We start from the raw sequence: 20,857 nt of genomic DNA on the forward strand, positions 1-20,857 counted from the left end.
AAACAATGGGACTAGCAATATGAGAGAAAATTACAGGAAGTGAATGTTAGCAGTACACAAAGTTTGCCATCAAACTTGGAAAATAAACACAATCATAGTGAATTTCAGCTAACTACTCAGCAAACACATAGCATAACTATTTTACTGTTATTGTTTAAATTTAAACGTTTTTCAAATTATCTACAGGCACTCTACTACCCGATCTCTGGTCACGTTTTCAATGCTAATCCTGTAGAATATAATCAGCAATGGCGCTGGTCCAATGAATTTGTTTATTTTCGAACGCTGCCACATGAAATTAATACATTATCCTAACCTGTACATTTTCGACCTCGCCTTATTGTGTTCTATGGGTCCTCATTTGAAGAAACAGACAGCTTATGGCCTCATGCCCTTAACTTCCTGTATAGTGAAGAAATTCCCTGTGACTAATTCGTAATTTGAGTAAATGTAAGTCGCTCTGGATAAGTGTCTGCTAAATGACTAAAATGTAAATGTAATGTAGGCAAGACCAGCAACGTTGGAAAACTTCAGTACATTTTCAACCTCTCCTTGACCCAGTCTGTAATACCTACATGTTTCAAGCATACTACACCATAGTCCCTGTGCCCAAGAATGCCAAGGTAACCTGTCTAAATGACTATCGCCCAATAGCACTCACATCTGTAGTCATGAAATGCTTTGAAAGGCTGGTCATGGCTCACATCAACACCATCATCCCAGACACGCTGGACCCACTCCAATTTGCATACCACCACAACAGATCCACAGATGACACAATCTCTATTACACTCCAGATGTATCAGTAATTTTGATTGTCCAGTGACGTCATCAAACAGGTGCGTTGCATGAAAAACTATGCCAGTAGGCCTAATACTAGTGTTATTAAGTTAACTGGTAAGTGTATTATGTTTGGGAGAAAACGTGGAGTTAGTGTTAAACTCTTTAGGTGCTTTGTTTGCATCTTTTGTTCGTTTTTTTGAGTTGTGCTGTTTGGTCCTTAGTTTTGGTTGCTGTTTGTTTGGTAAACTTGCCACTGCAGTGGATAGTTGGTTGTGTGCTGCGTTGGAGAGAGTAACATTAGTTCGTTTCCAGGCCCTTTCCCAGGCTGGAAACTCTTGCTCTACTTGCTGTTGCGACATCGGTCCGAGGAGGTGAGTACAGTCTGCTGTGTACCTCAGTGGGAGATTTGGGTAGGTTAGTGCTATTTGCTACCCGAAGCTTAAGACTTTCTTTTCCCTTGTTAGGCTTAGCGACGTGTTCCACTTTGGAATACATTGGGCATGGTTATTTGGTTTGTTATTTTTGTGTGGTGTCAGTGGATTGAGCAGTTGTCTCGGGGGCACATCCATGGCTTGGGGGGAATCCACCAGCGTGCTGGGGGTTTTTCCATGACAGTGGGATACAATGCGTAATTACCAATAATACCGAGGGTAGTGGTGGTTTACTCACTCGCCGACAAATTCTCGCAAGGCATCCAGACCTCTGCCCCCTGTACTTCACGCGAATGACGGGATGAGGGCCTGGTCTCCGGGAAGCAGTATATCCTTCATGTCAGACTCATTAAAGATAATCTTCATCCAGTTCGAGGTGATTAATTGCTGTTCTGATGTCCAGAAGCTCTTTTCGGTCATAAGAGATGGTAGCAACAACATTAGATACAAAATGAGTTACAAAAAATTTGAAAAAACAAACAAAATAGCAAAGTTGGTTAGGGGCCAGTGAAACGGCAGCCATCCCATTCATTCATGTATTTATCCCCGAGACACACCCGAGCACAGGCCTGTCCAATTTTGCTGACGACCCTCCCGGCTCCGCCCACTGACATCCTATTAACCTCTCTGGGGTAGCTCTCTGTCTCGGGGATAAATACACCTTTCTCCCATAGATTGAGAAGACTCTCTCCATGCAGACCCACTGTTGCTTTTTGGTTGTGGCACCTCTCAAAACCCCTCATTATTAACATCTATTCACACATCCACTCACTCACACTACTGACTACACATACTATTGTTACATGGATATAGTTTACTTTATTTAATAAATATGCTTGTTATATCTCCACATTGTCTTCCTCTTTGTTATGGGCTACGAGCTGGTTCGTAACAATAGCCTTTGTCACACCCTGATCTGGTTCACCTGTCCTTGTGATTGTCTCCACCCCTCCAGGTGTAGCTTATTATCCCCAATGTATATATCCCTGTGTTTCCTGTCTCTCTGTACCAGTTCATCTTGTTTGCCAAGTCAACCAGCATTTTTCTTTGCTCCTATTTTTCCCAGTCTCTGTTTGTTTCTAGTCCTCCTGGTTTCGACCCTTGCCTGTCCTGACTCCGAACCTGCCTGCCTGACCACTCTGCCTGTTCTGACTACCAGCCTGCCTATCCCCGTGTACTGTTTTGGACTCGGATCTGGTTTCTGACCCCTGCCTGGCCTGACCTCGAGACTGCCTATCGTCTGGTACTGTTTGGACTCTGACCTGGTTTATGAAGTCTCGCCTGTCCCTGACCTGCCTTTGCCTACTCCCTTTGTTATAATAAATATTGGAGCTTTACCATCTGCCTCCTGTGTCTGCATTTATGTCTCGTCTTGTGCCCTTATAGCCTTGTAATTGTTATTTTATTGTGTTGCCATTTCCTTTTTTCCAGCAAATTTTTCATACTTTTTATCTCTGCATTGTTTGGAAAGGGCTCAAAAGTAAGCATTTCACTGTAAATTCTAAACCTGTTGTAATGAATTTGATTTAAGACACACAAGAACACACAAAGTTGAGTGAGTTGATCCTCAAATGGACTCATTTCTAATGTGAGGTGACATCATCTGGGCCCTCTGCAGACACTATGGGCTCTAAGAGCACACCTGTCCCTGATTCCTTTCTAAACCAATCAGCCCCTTCTCTGCTGAGGCCCCGGCAGTGAGACAGGCTTAATCTGGTTTAATCTACCCAGCCCCTTCCTAACAGAGCATTGTGTCCTGATATCCATTTAAGAATCTCATATTTTCAATTCATAGACCTTTTCACACACACTGGCACAACATCAAAGCTTTACACGTTGATGTAAATGAGGAAGTTTAGAGACTGTTCATGGTTGAGGGCAGTCTGCATATTGATCTGTGTATCTCAGTAACAGTTTGTCTAACATACCTTTCCCTTTATAAGTGCTCTATTCAATCTGTATACAGATAGCGTGTTAAATGTAAAGGTAATTTCTGACATATGCAGCGTTTACCGTGAATGCAGTCTCCACTAACGCGGGAACATTGCCTTTACATGGATATTACGCTGTAACGTTGAACTACCACAGTATGGATTGAATAGAGCTCTAAGTCTCTATTCAACCAATAAAGTGAAGAAAATAGATTAAAGGAGTAAGTAGCTAGCCTCTCTGGGCTAGGCGGGACGAATTCGTCCCACCTACGTAACAGCCAGTTGAATCCTGTGGCGCGATTTTCAAAACCTTTGAAATGCTATTACTTCAATTTCTCAAACATATGACTATTTTACAGCTATTTAAAGACAAGACTCTCGTTAATCTAACCACACTGTCCGATTTCAAAAAGGCTTTACAACGAAAGCAAAACATTAGATTATGTCAGCAGAGTACCAAGCCAGAAATAATCAGACACCCATTTTTCAAGCTAGCATATAATGTCACAAAAACCCAGAAGACAGCTAAATGCAGCACTAACCTTTGATGATCTTCATCAGATGACAACCCTAGGACATTATGTTATACAATACATGCATGTTTTGTTCAATCAAGTTCATATTTATATCAAAAACCAGCTTTTTACATTAGCATGTGACGTTCAGAACTAGCATACCCCCGCAAACTTCCGGGGAATTCGCTAACAATTTACTAAATTACTCACGATAAACGTTCACAAAAAGCATAACAATTATTTTAAGAATTATAGATACAGAACTCCTCTATGCACTCGATATGTCCGATTTTAAAATAGCTTTTTGGTGAAAGCACATTTTGCAATATTCTAAGTACATAGCCCAGGCATCACGGGCTAGCTATTTAGACACCCGGGAAGTTTAGCACTCACCAATATCAGATGTACTATTATAAAAGTTTGATTACCTTTTGTTGTCTTCGTCAGAATGCACTCCCAGGACTGCTACTTCAATAACAAATGTTGGTTTGGTCCAAAATAATCCAGCGTTATATCCGAATAGCGGCGTTTTGTTTGTGCGTCCCAGACACTATCTGAAATGGTAAATCAGGGTCGCGCGCATGGCGCAATTCGTGACAAAAAAAATCTAAATATTCCATTACCGTACTTCGAAGCATGTCAACCGCTGTTTAAAATCCATTTTTATGCCATTTTTCTAGTAAAAAAACGATAATATTCCGACCGGGAATGTCCATTTAGCTAAACAGAGGAAAGTAAACAAAGCTTTCGGTCGACGCGGGCACGCGCCTGAGTCTCACAGTACTGTAACCAGCCACTACCCAAACGCGCTACTTTTTTTCAGCCAGAGCCTGCAAAGCCACGATTCAGCTTTTTACCGCGTTCTGAGACCCTATGGCAGCCGTAGGAAGTGTCACGGGACAGCTAAGATCCTCACTCTTCAATAAACAGAGACAAGAAGAACGACACCTTGTCAGACAGGCCACTTCCTGCATGAAACCTTCTCCGTTTTTTGCCTGCCAAATGAGTTCTGTTATACTCACAGACACCATTCAAACAGTTTTAGAAACTTTAGGGTGTTTTCTATCCATATGTAATAAGTATATGCATATTCTAGTTACTGGGTAGGAGTGGTAACCAGATTAAATCGGGTACGTTTTTTATCCGGCGGTGTAAATACTGCCCCTAGCCCTAACAGGGTAGGGAGTGTAAAAAAACACTAACTCCAGGAATTAAAAAAAGAATAAGCTAGCACGTACACTGAGTGTACAAAACATTAGGAACAACTTCCTACTGTTGCGTTGCACCCCCCTTTCCCCTCAGAACATCCTCAATTCATTCAACAGACTTTACAATGTGTTGAAAGCGTTCCACAGGGATGCTGGCCCATGTTGACTCCAATGGTTCCCACAGTTGTGTCAAGTTGGCTGGATGTCCTTTGGGTGGTGGACCATTCTTGATACACACGGAACACTGTTGAGCGTGAAACCCAGCAGTGTTGCAGTTCTTGACACAAACCAGTGCGCTTGGCACATACTACCATACACCGTTCAAAGACACTTAAATATTTTGTCTTGCCCATTCACCCGCTGAATGGCACACATACACAATCCATGTCTCAATTGTTTCAAGGCTTAAAAATCCTTCTTTAATCTGTCTCCTCCCCTTCATCTACACTGATTGAAGTGGATTTAACAACTGACAATAAGGGATCATAGCTTTTACCTGGATTCACCTGGTCAATCTGTCATGGAACGAGTTGTGTTCCTAATGTTTGGTACACTCAGTGTATACTGAAGGTCTTATGAATGTTAAGATGAAGAGATACTGCTGATATTAGATTAGTAACATATGATACTCAAGAGAAAATAAGATCCCACTTGAAACAAAATGTAGCTAAATCTTTGCAAATATATCTTAATAACATTTATTGTAGGCTACACAGGTAGACATTGTTACATTGTACTAATATAGTACTTCATAGTAATACCTCTTTGAGGTATGTAGTCAGATATAATCCTGAAATATACATTCACATGAACAGCACCTGTTTAATCTATAATACATATCATCCCACCATCCCTCTCTGACTGATTAACTGATTTTATTGGCATGGCCGACTTTCCTGGGGCTGGGGCCACTGTTCCGGTTAGTAGGTTCACTCTGCTACACACTACAGATTCTCAGATCACTTTCATGTGAACCGAAAGCATAGTAATTTAAGTGGGACACAGATGGACCACAACCCTGCTAACCCTGCCAAGAAGGAAAAGCCCTGCCAATGGCTTATAATATAAGAAGAACAACCACAAAGATGAACAGAAGCTGAAGAAACTGAACAGTGGACTAAAACCAGATAGATGCAAAACCTTACAATGAAATGAATCTAGAAACTATTTGAAAGAAGAAGAGCTTGGCTATGAAGAGAGTGCAGTAAAAGTTTTGTTGGAAGAAATGGGAGTTCCAGAATGGAACATTCACCTGCCAAACAGAGGTTCTAATGGAACATACAGCAAATTGAATCTCAGGAGTTCCTTCATGGAACAAAAGGGTCTTTTCAGGCTAGACACTGATTCTTAGAGCTGGCAGCCAGGCAAGTCCAAGACGAGAGAACCCTGATCGCTTTAATTGAATTAGATTAAAATAATGGCTTCACTCCAGGTCTAGTAGAGTGGATTAAACCTATACCCACTTAGCACTCAGGAGTGGACTTAATTAAAAAGTGACTGAGCTTGACAGCCATTCACCCCCATGCCTCATTCTCTCTATGCCTGTTTGTCTTGCATTAGAAACAAAGGGGAAATCGAGTTGTAAATTACCAGCAGTGTCAATGTGATTCTTTATGCACAAGGCTCACCCAGGCAACTGAAGGTTTAATAACTACTGTATAAACAGAGAGGCTGGTTTCTGTGCAATCACAAACACCACCACACGCCTGCCAGAATATATTTTCCAATCCACATCACACTTTGTGTTTTATTTGGCATACAGTGGGTGGTGGTGTCCCTGCAATCAATATTTTAATTATTTCAATTTCTCTCGCTCTCCAGCCTTAAACAAGCTTGTAAATGAGGTCTGAGTGAGGGCCCATGTAGGGCAGCTTTTCCCTGTGACTCCTGGGTAGTTCCTGGTTACTGTGACCTGGTCGTCACTAGTTACCACAGCCACAAAGTCATAAACTCTGCCTATTTCTACAATTTATCATCTTAAAATCTGATTTTAAACCTAACCCTAACCTTATCCCTAACCTTAACTACACTGCTGTGATCAGGCACCTGGTGAGACACCCAGCTGTGATTGCAATGAAATGGCTAAACAACACTAGACTGGATGATGCGACTCACATGGTACACAGCAGAGGGGGAGCAGTGACACACTGGTCTGGACAGGAGTCCGTTGTGAATGCAGTATTCACACAGAAATGGGCTGAGCTTGGATTGGTTCTCTATAAAAATTAAAAATCGTGGGAGGTTAATACCTTATGTTGTTTGGATTTGAAAATCCAACAGTTGTATTGTAAGGGGGCGGGGCTTGGAGGGCTGTGTGTGGTTGTCCATGTGGGTGTGAGTGAGAGACACAGAAGAAAACCAATCCGTAAAAAGGGACATCCCATTAATTATCAACACATCGTGCCGACATCATCAAAATAGCCTTTCCAGACTCTGAAGTCAGGAGGACTTTGAGTTAGGTGTCAGCCAGACCAAAACAACACAACTTCTTACCTGCAATAGGCAACTATAGCAGACAATGTCAGGCAGCAGGCCAATATAAAGTCATCCAATTGAACATGCTCAGTACTAATTATCCACAGCATCCACTTGACAAATTGTGTTTTTCCGACTAATTGCACTCTGCAGTATTTTGTCTCAAACTCTGAAAACTCTAATAACTGAATGTGAATGACAAGATTGATTTGAATTCAGGACAATTTCAAACACATAAGACTCTGCTCCCCAGTAAAATGACTTTCTCTCTTCTGTTCTCCTCTCCCTCTCTTCTCTGATTCTGTATTCTATCCAATCATTTTGTCCTGACCCCGCCCCCCTCTTGTCCGGTGTGTGTGACTCTGTGCCCTTGGTTTGGGGATTCTGATCCGGCTGTACTGCTGTAGACAGTAAATCGCTCCCTCTGTAACCCTGTACTGGCGGTGACAGCTTTCCATTGCTTGACCAGAACAATGTCTGTGTGTGTCACGTGTGTATATGTTCCTAATACTCCTAGGACTGTACATTGCATTTTCAGTACACTGTTTATAAACACCACATATTTATTTATATACCATATTCTTGAAATAGCGCACGCTACCTACCACTGTACATATCATTCTTAGTATATCTTGTGTAAATTCATGTGTTGTATATACAGTGGGGGGAAAAAAGTATTTGATCCCCTGCTGATTTTGTACGTTTGCCCACTGACAAAGAAAGGATCAGTCTATAATTTTAATGGTAGGTTTATTTGAACAGTGAGAGACAGAATAACAACAAAAATATCCAGAAAAACGCATGTCAAAAATGTTATAAATTGATTAGCATTTTAATGAGGGAAATAAGTATTTGACCCCCTCTCAATCAGAAAGATTTCTGGCTCCCAGGTGTATTTTATACAGGTAATGAGCTGAGATTAGGAGCACACTCTTAAAGGGAGTGCTCCTAACCGCAGCTTGTTACCTGTAAAAAAGACACCAGTCCACAGAAGCAATCAATCAATCAGATTCCAAACTCTCCACCATGGCCAAGACCAAAGAGCTCTCCAAGGATGTCAGGGACAAGATTGTAGACCTACACAAGGCTAGAATGGGCTACAAGACCATCGCCAAGCAGCTTGGTGAGAAGGTGACAACATTTGGTGCGATTACTCGCAAATGGAAGACACACAAAAGAACTGTCAATATCCCTCGGCCTGGGGCTCCATGCAAGATCTCACCTCGTGGAGTTGCAATGATCATGAGAACGGTGAGGAATCAGCCCAGAACTACACGGGAGGATCTTGTCAATGATCTCAAGGCAGCTGGGACCATAGTCACCAAGAAAACAATTGGTAACACACTACGCTGTGAAGGACTGAAATCTTGCAGCGCTCGCAAGGTCCCCCTGCTCAAGAATACATTTACATGCCCGTCTGAAGTTTGCCAATGAACATCTGAATGACTTAGAGGACAACTGGTGAAAGTGTTGTGGTCAGATGAGACCAAAATGGAGCTCGTTGACATCAACTCAACTCGCCGTTTTTGGAGGAGGAGGAGGAATGCTGCATATGACCCCAAGAACACCATCTCCACCGTCAAACATGGAGGTGGAAACATTATGCTTTGTGGGAGTTTTTCTGCTAAGGGGACAGGACAACTTCACCGCATCAAAGGGACGATGGACAGGGCCATGTACCATCAAATCTTGGGTGAGAACCTCCTACCCTCAGCCAGGGCATTGAAAATGGGTTGTGGATGGGTATTCCAGCATGACAATGACCCAAAACACACAGCCAAGGCAACAAAGGAGTGGCTCAAGAAGAAGCACATTAAGGTCCTGGAGTGGCCTAGCCAGTCTCCAGACCTTAATCCCATAGAAAATCTGTGGAGGGAGCTGAAGGTTTGAGTTGCCAAACGTCAGCCTCGAAACCTTAATGACTTGGAGAAGATCTGCAAATAGGTGTGGGACAAAATCCCTCCTGAGATGTGTGCAAACCTGGTGGCCAACTACAAGAAACGTCTGACCTCTGTGATTGCCATCAAGGGTTTTGCCACCAAGTACTAAGTCATGTTTTGCAGAGGGGTCAAATACTTATTTCCCTCATTAAAATGCAAATCAATTTATAACATGTTTGACATGCGTTTTTCTGTTTTTTTTGTTGTTGTTATTCTGTCTCTCACTGTTCAAATAAACCTACCATTAAAATTATAGACTGATCATTTCTTTGTAAGTGGGCAAACGTACAAAATCAGCAGGGGATCAAATACTTTTTTCCCACACTGTATGTATAGATTCAGTGGTGGAAAAGGTACCCAATTGTCATAGTGAGTAAAAGTAAAGATACTTTAATAGAAAATGACTCAAGTAAAAGTGAAAGTCACGCAGTAAAATCCTACTTAAGTAAAAGTCTAAAAGTATTTGGTTTTAAATATACTTAAGTATCAAAAGTAAATGTAATTGCTAAAATATACTTAAGTTTCAAAAGCAAAAGTATTTAGCAAACTAGGCACCATTGTGTTTTTTATTTATTTTATTTATGTATACCCAGGGGCACCCTCCAACCCTCAAACATCATTTACAAACAAAGCATCTGTTTAGTGAGTCCACCAGATCAAAGGCAGTAGGGATGACCAGGGATGTTCTCTTGATAAGTGTGTGAATTTGACACATGTCCTGTCCTTCTAAACATTCAAAATTGAACAAGTATTTTTGCATGTCAGAAAAAGTATAGTCTTTTCTTTAGGAATGTAGTAAAGTGAAGTAGTCAAAAATATTGTACTTTCAAGTATTGTTACTTAAGTACTTTACATCACTGTATAGATTGCATTTGAATTACTGTTACAGTACTACTTGGCTTGTTAATTGGACTAGTTAGATTTTAAAAATTTGTTTTTCCTTCTTTTTTGTATTATTTGTGTACTTTACTGCATTGTTAGGAGCTAGTAACATAAGCTTTTCATTGCACCCGCTATAACATCTGCTAAACTGTTTACATGACCTATACATTTAGATTTGAGGTATGAGATGAGAAAACTTGAATTCCACCAGCTCTGGGGCAAAACCTAGGCGTTTAGCTCAGCAGGATAACAGTATCTTGCATCATGCCAATGATGTTGGTTCTATTTGGTCAGATCACAAGTTTGTTGACTCTCAACCAGAATAGTGTATGTAACATGCAAAGCACACATGTGTAAATCAAAACCAGGGTAACACATTTGTTCTGAGCCTCAGCACATCGCATTTTCCACCATGCCCATCTTCCAGGTGCAGTCAGCACCGGAACGGATACCCTACGCAAGGGTCATATTCCACTGCCAGCACACGCACACACCGTAAAACACATAGATACGTAGAAGATGCATTACACACACACATGGATACTGGTACACCACACACAAACACACGTTAATTGCTGTGCTATTACACCATCATGGCCTTTCCTTGCTTTTCTTCAATAGAAGACGTATGTACAATGTCATTAGTTTGTAGAGGCAGAGAAATCTGATAAAAAGAATACTCAGAAGGTCAAAGTTCTTAGTTTTTCTAGCTGATTTGATCAAGACTAGGGATATATTATGCAAGATCCCAATACCACCAAATGGCATCAGGACTCAAACTCTGAGCAACAGGCTAGGTGGTATTTACCTTCAGTGCGCACTTCTCCCCAGTCTTCTTATTGGTGCATTCCAGAACCTTCCCATTGATCCCCAACCCAAGGACCTGACTGGAGATCGTATACTCGTCTGTCACCGCGTTACGCTTTATCTCCAATTTTGGGTAAACGGGCATAGGGAAGTGCGTGGAATTCGTGTCTTCCTGTGTAGCCGGCGCCGCGTTGTCAGTGGAGTCTGGTTCGGTTTGAGGTTCTGATGGGGTGTCAAGTTCTGGCTCAGCCTTCGGCGATTCAGAAGGTTGCTCCTTACCATTACCATTTTGTAGCATGGTCACACAGATGTGTCTGTGAGTGGTCACCTAGTCTCTAAAAAAAAAACTGACCTCAAAAGGCTAATATGATTTTGAAAGTGAAATGACGCAATTGTCCGTAATTTACCCTAAGCAGAAATGACTCCTTGACACCGCTAAGGGCACGCATTCGGTGTTCACTTTCTCTTGGCCAGTTCCTGTGTGCCTCGGGATGTTTAAAACATTGAAGAGACAATAGCCTAAGAGTCAATAGTCCCACGATTAAAAAGGTTTTGTACTAAAACTTTTCTAAAATGAAAACATAAAATGGAAAATACTTTACGGTATATACACAACAGCAGCCTATTGATCTTCTTCAACCAATTATTAAATTCAAGTTCAATACAATAATCCTGCATATCCACAGGGTAAAAAAATCCACAATAAACATGTCCACATTTGAATAAGCTAGAGTAGAAAATTGGGAATTCTGGTCAGATGCCTTCGGTGAAACTGGCCTCGTAACTTTCCAACGTCCTTTTGTCACATGGGCTAATGACTGGGGGGAGTTTCCGTAAGCGTTACCCTCTACTCAAGTCATTTCTCAACAGGCTTTCTCTTAAAGGAGCAGTACATTGTCGGCACATAACTAGTAGTCTGTACTAGGACAGCTAGGCCCGACAGGGTAGAGTTGAATGGAATTAAATAAAAAATATATATACCCTAGACTAACTGCAATCTGTCCGAGTAGATGGTAATTTGTGTTTTTAAATGTATCTGCTTTTAAACAAACTCTCCTTCAAGCATGCACAAGTGTGTCAACATTTTGAAGGACATCCCAGGTGAGTGATTTGAATACAAAGTGCTTAATAATATAACACAGGCTTAAACCCTCCCCAAATGCAAAAATGAATGAGTGGCAAGGAAAAAACTGATGATCAAGAGAGAGGGAGAGAGAAACAGATATATAGAGATGTAACCGATGTGAAATGGCTAGTTAGTTAGCGGTGGTGCGCGCTAATAGCGTTTCAATCGGTGACGTCACCCGCTCTGAGACTTGAAGTAGGGTTTCCCCTTGCATTGCAAGGGCCGCGGCTTTTGTGGCGCGATGGGTAACGATGCTTCGTGGGGTGTCAGTTGTTGATGTGTGCAAGGGTCCCTGGTTCGAGCCCAGGTTGGGGCGAAGAGAGGGACGGAACCTACACTGTTACAGAGAGAAGGGTGGGGGTAAAGAGAGAGGGATGGACATCCTTGAAAACGGAAGCAGGCCACATCACCTGCTTAGCTAAACTGTCTTTCTGGCAGTCATTTTAAACACGTAATCGGTATAGCTTATTCTGACATCTGAGAGAATATAATTTATTGCAGAGAGACTAAATATAGACTGAACTAAACTTTGCATACATTCTTAAAGTACATTGAATAAACGATGTGCCTTACTGGTTCATCAGTTTAAATATTATCGGATTATAGTGGAGGAAACTGCTTTATTGCTCTCCTCTTCCAAAATAGCACAACTAAAATAAACTTCACTGCGGTTGGCAATGTACAATGCCTTCAGAAAGTATTCACACCTGTTGACTTTTTCCACATTTGTGTTACAGCCTGAATTTAAAATGAATTCAATGTAGATTGTTTTGTCACTGGCTTACACACAATACCCCATAATGTCATAGTGTAATTATGTTTTTTGACATTTTTACTAATTAATTTAAAATGAAAAGCTGAAATGTCTTGAGTCAATAAATATTCAATCCCTTTGTTATGGTAAGCCTAAATAAATTCAGGAATAAAAAGGTGCTTGAAAAGTCACATAATAAGTTGCATGGACTCACTCTGTGTGCAATAATATTGTTTAAAATGATTTATGAATGACTACATCATCTCTGTACCCCACACATACAATTATCTGTAAGGTCCCTAAGTCGAGCAGTGGATTTCAAACACAGATTCAATCACAAAGACCAGGGAGGTTTTCCAATGCCTCGCAAAGAAGGGCACCTATTGATAGATGGGTAAAAAAAATGCAGACATTGAATATCCCTTTGAGCATAGTAAAGTTATGAATTACACTTTGGAAGGCGTATCAATACACCCAGTCACTACAAAGATACAGGCTTCCTTCCTAACTCAGTTGCCGGAGAGGAAGGAAACCGCTCAGGGATTTCACGATGAGGCCAATGGTGACTTAAAACAGTTACAGAGTTTAATGGCTGTGATGGGAGAAAACTGAGGATGGATCAACAACATTGTAGGTCCTCCACAATACTAACCTAATTAAAAAAGTGCAAAGAAGGTAGCCTGTACAGAATAAAAAATATTCCAAAACATGCATCCTGTTAAAATATTCCAAAACATGCATCCTGTTTGCAACAAGGCATTAAAGTAATAATGGAAAAACATGTGTCAAATCAATTAACTTTGAGGCAAATCCAATTCAACACATTATTGAGTTACACTCTCCATATTGGTAGCTGCATTATGTTAAAAGTATGCTTGTAATCATTAAGGACTGGGGAGTTTTACAGGATAAAAAAGAAATGTAATGGCTTAGCACAGGCAAAATCCTAGAGGAAAACCAGCCTCAGTCTGCTTTCCTTCCACCAGACAATGGGAGATGAATTCACCATTTAGCAGATCAATAACCTAAAACACAAGGGCAAATCTACACTGGAGTTGCTTACTAAGAAGACAGTGAATGTTCCTGAGTGGCTGACTTACAGTTTTGATTTAAATCTACTTCAAAATCTATGAAAAGACCTGAAAATGATTGTTTAGCAATGATCAACAATTTGACAGAGCTTGAAGAACATTGAAAAAAATCATGGGCAAATGTTGCACTATCCCAGTGTGAAAGGCTCTTAAGAGACTTACCCAGAAAGACTCATAGCTGTAATCGCTGCCAAAAATGCTTCTACAAAGTACTGACTCAGGGGTGTGAATACTTATGTAACTGAGATATCTGTATTTCATTTTCAATACATTTTCAAAAATGTCTAAAAACATGTTTTCACTTTGTCGTTATGGGGTATTGTGTGTAGATGGGTGAGACAAAATGTCAACTTAATACATTTTGAATTCAGGCAGTAACACAACAAAATGTGGAATAAGTCAAGGGGTATGAATACTTTCTGAAGGCACTGTAGAAACATAGAAACATTCCCCCTCAGTTAAAATGTGCATCCTGCCAGGAAAGTCCAGTTTGTTTGATTTTGATGTTTTTGTTGTGTATGTAGTAAGGGAAAGGGAAACTGTGTGTGTGTGTTGATTGTGTTTAGTAGTCCAGTGCACAGATGAGGGCAACTCCCTGTTTGATCCAGTATCTCTGGGTGGTGTGTGTGGGCAGCTCCACAGCGATCACGTAGTTAGTAGAGTGACCCGTCGTAGACAGAGTTCCTATAGAGGAAACACGGAGCTGCAGTCAGGACCAGACTCAAACTACTGTACTCCCTTTTATGTTGATTAAGGTAAATCATGGTGATCTCATCTGTCAACAAACTGTAATAGTCCCTGGAAGCTGACGATGGAAAATACATAGCTACAGTATGAAGCATTTCGTTATTAGACACCGGGTCTATTTTGGGCATGTAATAAACCACCTAAAAAAAGCACACGGGCTAATACACTATTACACAGACAGACACACTAATATAAGGATATGCAATCAAACACCAGCACACACACAAACACTGTTGGAGCCAGATCCTTGTACATGAGTGTATACAGTAGGTGCAGTATTGGCCTGTTGTATTGCTCAGGCACTGACCGGCGCGTGTGAGGGTCTTGTAGATGGGGCAGATGTAAACTCCTGAAGTGGGTGGTTTGCGGTTGGGCTCAGGAACCATCCAGATGACAGCCATCTCAGTGTAGAGCTCTTTGGGCCGGGACTCAGTGAGCCGGCCTACCTTGGCGTCCCAGCGCGCCCCCTCCAGGAACAAGCCGTGGATGTAGCAACCCATCTCAGGCCTCTCCTTCAGCGCAGAGGCAGACTCCCTCATCACCTGGGATGGGACATAAAGGAGAAGGCACAGATGTCATCAAAAACTTCCAACGTAGAAATCGGCCAAGTAATACCCAATCAAAACAAGTAATCCATTTTCCAACAGGGTTAATTGCTCACGATAAATGTAACCTCCAATATGAAATAAATTCTCATTTGGGGAGGAGGGAAGGGAGGAAGGGAATGAGAGTGTGCTGCTATCTCACCCTGAAGTCAAAGCCGATGGTATCTATGGAGACCACGGAGCGGCGGGCAAAGTTCTGCAGTGTTCCTGTGAGGAAGGCCTGGGGGAAGAAGAAGCCACTGATCCAGAAGACAGGTGGGACACCGTCAGAGATCCAGCCATGTAAGAACTTGATCCTCTGGAGCAGGTCAGACACCCAGGAGGCCAGGGGTTTCAAAGAGGGGTAGGCCTGGTGGAAGACAGGGAGAGACAGAGGGAATACTTAATGACATATACACATTTCAATGGGGTCCTTAAAATGAACAGGAATCAGACACCGGTATACAGATGAAACAATGTATTGTAAAACCAATAACGAATTGGGCTCCTGAGTTGCGCAGCGGTCTAAGGCGCAAGAGGGTTCACTGTAGTCCCTGGTTCGAATCCAGGCTGCGTCACATTCGGCTGTAATTGGGAGTCCCATAGAATGGCGCACAATTGGCCCAGCGTCATCCAGGTTTGGCTGGGATAGGACATCATTGTAAATAAGAATTTGTTCTTAACTGACTTGCCCAGTTAAATAAAGGTTAAATACCAATACATTTAAGGCAAAACTACAGAACATAATGTAACCCTGGTGACTTTGTTTTTTTTTTAGCACGGACTGTATTATTTACTGTGTGCTGACATTGTTGCTTGTGGGACATATTTGGGAGATGGACCAGTTGCTAGTCAACAGTGCGACACAATAGAGAGAAGAGAGAGGACTCAAGAAAACTACAAACTATCAACGTTTGTAACCAGTTGTTTCAAGCAGTTTAAAAATGTGTACCTCGCTCACGAGGGAAAATAAATGTAGTAGAAATGATGAACATTTAGTTGAGGATCCCCGATCACAGTGAGCTCAGTGAGGGAATTGTTGCTTCTACTTTCTCGGACTGAGACGATCAACTGTCATCAACAGGCTGTTCTTTCTGCCTCTCGACCGCTATGCTGAGAGACTGCGTTACAACGATCGTGGTAAAAGAGAGAGGAATTCATAGTTTGAGTGGTCCCGTGGGGGTTTTCACAAAAGGAAAAGTGTAGAGTGATTTCAGTGTGTTTCATAGATGTGGTAAAGAGGTAAATCGAACTTGACCAAAACAATGGAATTACCATGGAAAGGGCTGGGGGAAACAGCCATGGGGGAAAGATTCTGAATCTCCTCATAGAGAACCACAGTATGAGTCATAATACCCATTAAATCTAGCGGTCAAACAAGGAAATGGTTCCAATCATTTTTCCACCATAAGTTTTTCCCATAGGGGTTTTTAAGGGCTGTGTTTCGTGTAGGCTTACCCTGACATGACATTTTGATAACCGTGTAAGTCTTTCTAGGACAAGGTGACTTTTATCAATATATTCGCCTGTATTTACCCCCCAAAAACGAAATGCTAATTAGCTACTAATGTGGCTATCAAAGAACTACAAATGTCATGACGATCTGGACAAGACTGCCGAATCGAGGCAAAGGTGAGAATCTCTGGATTAACTATCTAATGTTAGCTAAATTTAGGAATTCATAAATTGCCTACATTTCTTTAAATGGATAATTCTGTGAACTGTCTTGGGCAAGTTTTAAATTGACACAATACCTGTTAGCAAAGGTATCTGCTAGATATGATTTGCAGGATCTTGCAGGGATTTGTAGTCTTGCATGATATCTACTTTGACGCTAATTAGCATTTTTTAATCTGAGAGTTAAGAGCCGAATATATTTATAAAAGTCACCTTGTCTGAGAGATTTACATGGTTATTAAAAAACACAGCCCTTATTTTAAGTGTTTATAAAATTCCCTATGGGAAAACTGAATGGTGGAAAAACGATTGTAACCATTTCCTTATTTGACCGCTAGGTTTTATGGGTATTATGACACCTCCACTGTGGGGCTCTATTGCCCCCCAGCAAAGTTTGTCTATATTTAGGCTATTGTTTATATGTGTATTTCACACTATGTTGAGGTAAAAATCTGAGTATAATGCTTGTATAGATGTCATCCCTAACACATGTTCATGTCATGGTTACCAATCAACTGCATTACAGTTAAACACGAGTTTGACTACCATCAACGATTTCTGTAAGCTAGATATGCTAACCAGCTTATACAAACGGGAGTTAGCATTTACCAGTCACTACTTTTAAATCTGAAAAGGGTTAACTTCTACATGTCATACAGCGAAAACAGCCAAATCGGACTTAAGTAAGCACATTGTAGTCCTGTTACAATACATAAATCATGACGGATTTGACCAATATTCACTTTTTTAGATCAGATTTGTGGAATGTGTGCCAATCTTCCATTGACTCCTTGATTGCATCTATTTGGGATAGCCACAGGTCCGTTGACTAGTGGTTTCCATTTGCACGCTGCGCCTCGGTGACCTGGCAGTAAAGTTTAGAACGATTCGTGAGTCTATTTGTGACTTAGCATTTTTTCGTGTTTCTTTGATTGTGTTGAAGGGGATCCCCATTTAAAGTATCTATGAGCGCTCTGAGGTGTTAAACTAAACTCTGGTACCAGATCTGTACTAATTACATGAGTGTGTATATACAGTAGCTGTGATTGATTTAGTGATTCAAAAGGGGTTGATAACTGTAGGTGTATACCATGTTTTTAACTTGCATTGTTTATTGAAACTGAATTGACATGTTTTCCTTTTAATAATAATTTATAACCATCGGTTGTTTGTGATTATTCTTTTGCATAGTTCAAGGGATATCTAATTGGTGTGTATTTCAATACTGTGTGTGCATATTATATTTCATAGTGGGTAAACTATATATTCTTTAGGGGTATATTACCTACTAGGTTAGGCCCAACACAGTCCACACACAAAATGTTCACATGCTGCCTGCTTACATAGTTTATTATTGCCACACACCTAGATACTAGGTTCAAATTGATATTAACTGAGGTCCCTCAGCATAGAGGACTACAATAATGTAACTCTAAATATGTTCATGTATATGTTCCAGTAAATACCTTGGCCTGCCACATGTCAGGGACTTTGTTGATGAATAGGCTGTTGGCCATAAGCTCCAGTTCTGATGACATCACCACTAAGCCCTTCAGAGCCTTCACAATATCACTGAGGCTCTGGGATATGACCACTAACAACCGGTTATACCTGAGAGAGAAGGGTGGGTGGAGAGGGATAGGAGAAAGAATGAGATTCTCAGGAGAATGTTGACTATAGAAGAGCTCTCTGATATGGAATATTGTGATGGTAACTGGAACTGTCTTGAAGTTAATGGTGGGAGAAACAGATATGGCACTAGACAGAATGTTAGGGACTTCAGCAGTGGTTTATGACAGGACTAGGTTACCTGATGACCTCCTGGATCAGGACTGTGTTCATGGACTCCTCATACTGGACTGGGTACTTAGTCATCACCTCCTGAACACTGATAGGCTGGGGGACCTTCTCAACAATGCCTGCCACTATCTCCTCTACGATCTACAGGGAAAGAAACAAGATCCATTACCAGCCCAGCCTGAATTCCTTCAAACTAACAACACACAATCACTCAACACAACCCCCCCCACACTTTCTGAAGGTACTGTGCCTTTAGAAAGTATTCATACCCCTTGACTTATTCCACATTTTGTTGCGTTAATTAAAGCCTGAATTCAAAATGGATGAAATGTATTGTTTTTCCTCACCTATCTACACACAATACCCCATAATGACAAAGTGAAAACAAGTTTTTATAAATTTTTGCAAATGTATTGAAAATGAAATACAGAAAAATCGCATTTACATACAGTAAGTATTCACACCCTGAGTCAATACATTTTAGAATCACCATTGGCAGCAATTTCTGGGTAAGTCTTTCTGGTTAAGTCTCTATGAGCTTTGCACACCTGGATTGTACAATATTTGCACATTATTATTATTGAGAAAATTCTTCAAGCTCTGTCAAGTTGGTTGTTGATCATTGCTAGACAGCCATTTTCAAGTCTTGCCATAGATTTTCAAGCCGATTTAAGTCAAAACTGTAACTAGGCCACTCAGGAACATTCAATATCATCTTGGTAAGCAACTTCAGTGTATAGTTGTGTTTTAGGTTATTGTCCTGCTGAAAGGTGAATTTGTCTCTCTGTGGCCGTTGGAAAGCAGACTGGACCAGGTTTTCCTCTAGGATTTTGCCGGTACTTAGCTCTATTCAGTTTATTTTTATCCTAAAAAAAAACCTCCCTAGTCCTTGCCGATGGGACAAGCATACCCATAACATGATGCTTGAAAATATGAAAACTGGTACTGTGATGTGTTGTGTTGGATTTTCCCCATACAAAATGCTTTGTACTCAGGACATAAAGTTCATTTCTTTGCCATTTCTTTTGCAGTTTTACTTTACCGCCTTATTGCAAACAGAATGATGTTTTGGAATATTTGTATTATGTACAGGCTTACTTCTTTTCACTCTGTCATTTAGGTTAGTATTGTGGAATAGAGGTCGACCGATTAATTGGAATGGCCGATTAATTAATTAATTTTTAGACCTTTATTTAACTAGGCAAGTCAGTTAAGAACACATTCTTATTTTCAATGACGGCCTAGGAACGGTGGGTTAACTGCCTTGTTCAGGGGCAGAACGACACATTTTTACCTTGTCAGCTCAGGGATTCAATCTTGCAACCTTACGGTTAACTAGTCCAATGCTCTAACCACCTGCTTTACATTGCACTCCACGAGGTTACGCGAATGCAGTAAGAAGCTAAGGTAAGTTGCTAGCTAGCATTAAACTTATCTTATAAAAAACAATCAATCAATCATAATCACTAGTTAACTACACATGGTTGATGATATTACTAGTTTATCTAGCCTGTCCTGCGTTGCATATAATCGCTTAGGAACACGTTGCTCCAACCATAAACATCAATGCCTTTCTTAAAATCAATACACAAGTATATATTTTTAAACCTGCATATTTAGTTAATATTGCCTGCTAACATGAATTTCTTCTAACTAGGGAAAATGTGTCACTTCTCTTGCAAACAGAGTCAGGGTATATGCAGCAGTTTGGGCTGCCTGGCTCGTTGCGAACTGTGAAGACTATTTCTGTGAACTGTGAAGACAGCCGACTTCGCCAAACGGGGATGATTTAACAAATGCGCATTTGCGAAAAAAGCACAATCCTTGCACGAATGTACCTAACCATAAACATCAATGCCTTTCTTAAAATCAATACACAGAAGTATATATTTTTAAACCTGCATATTTAGCTAAAAGAAATCCAGGTTAGCAGGCAATATTAACCAGGTGAAATTGTGTCATTTTGCGTTCATTGCATGCAGTCAGGGTATATGCAACAGTTTGGGCCGCCTGGCTTGTTGCGAACCTATTTGCCTGAATTTTACGTAATTATGACATAACACTGAAGGTTGTGCAATGTAACAGGAATAACGTTTTGTTTTCGAG

At 40.9% G+C, this 20,857-nt stretch overlaps 2 protein-coding genes across 3 annotated transcripts in view; both read right to left on the reverse strand.

Annotated features, from left to right (window-relative positions):
* The window catches only part of LOC106565813 (MAP kinase-activated protein kinase 3), a 37,386-nt gene extending 25,584 nt beyond the window's left edge, over positions 1-11,802 (reverse strand). Inside the window, exon 1 of the mRNA XM_014133374.3 lies at positions 10,974-11,802. Within this exon, the coding sequence (XP_013988849.1) occupies positions 10,974-11,270 (297 nt within the window). The 5' untranslated portion in view covers positions 11,271-11,802. The remainder of the gene's footprint in view (positions 1-10,973) is intronic.
* A 757-nt stretch (positions 11,803-12,559) lies between these two features.
* dnah1 (dynein, axonemal, heavy chain 1) overlaps positions 12,560-20,857 on the reverse strand; it is a 58,632-nt gene continuing 50,334 nt past the window's right edge. For both annotated transcript variants that reach the window (XM_014133372.3, XM_045691785.2), the window contains 5 exons: positions 18,762-18,892; positions 18,418-18,562; positions 15,438-15,644; positions 14,998-15,232; positions 12,560-14,627 (listed from right to left, as the gene is read on the reverse strand). In XM_014133372.3, the coding sequence (XP_013988847.1) occupies positions 14,506-14,627; positions 14,998-15,232; positions 15,438-15,644; positions 18,418-18,562; positions 18,762-18,892 (840 nt within the window). In that variant the 3' untranslated portion in view covers positions 12,560-14,505. The remainder of the gene's footprint in view (positions 14,628-14,997; positions 15,233-15,437; positions 15,645-18,417; positions 18,563-18,761; positions 18,893-20,857) is intronic.

This window comes from Salmo salar, chromosome 12, assembly GCF_965601325.2.
Source record: "Salmo salar chromosome 12, fSalSal1, whole genome shotgun sequence".
NCBI lineage: Eukaryota > Metazoa > Chordata > Actinopteri > Salmoniformes > Salmonidae > Salmo > Salmo salar.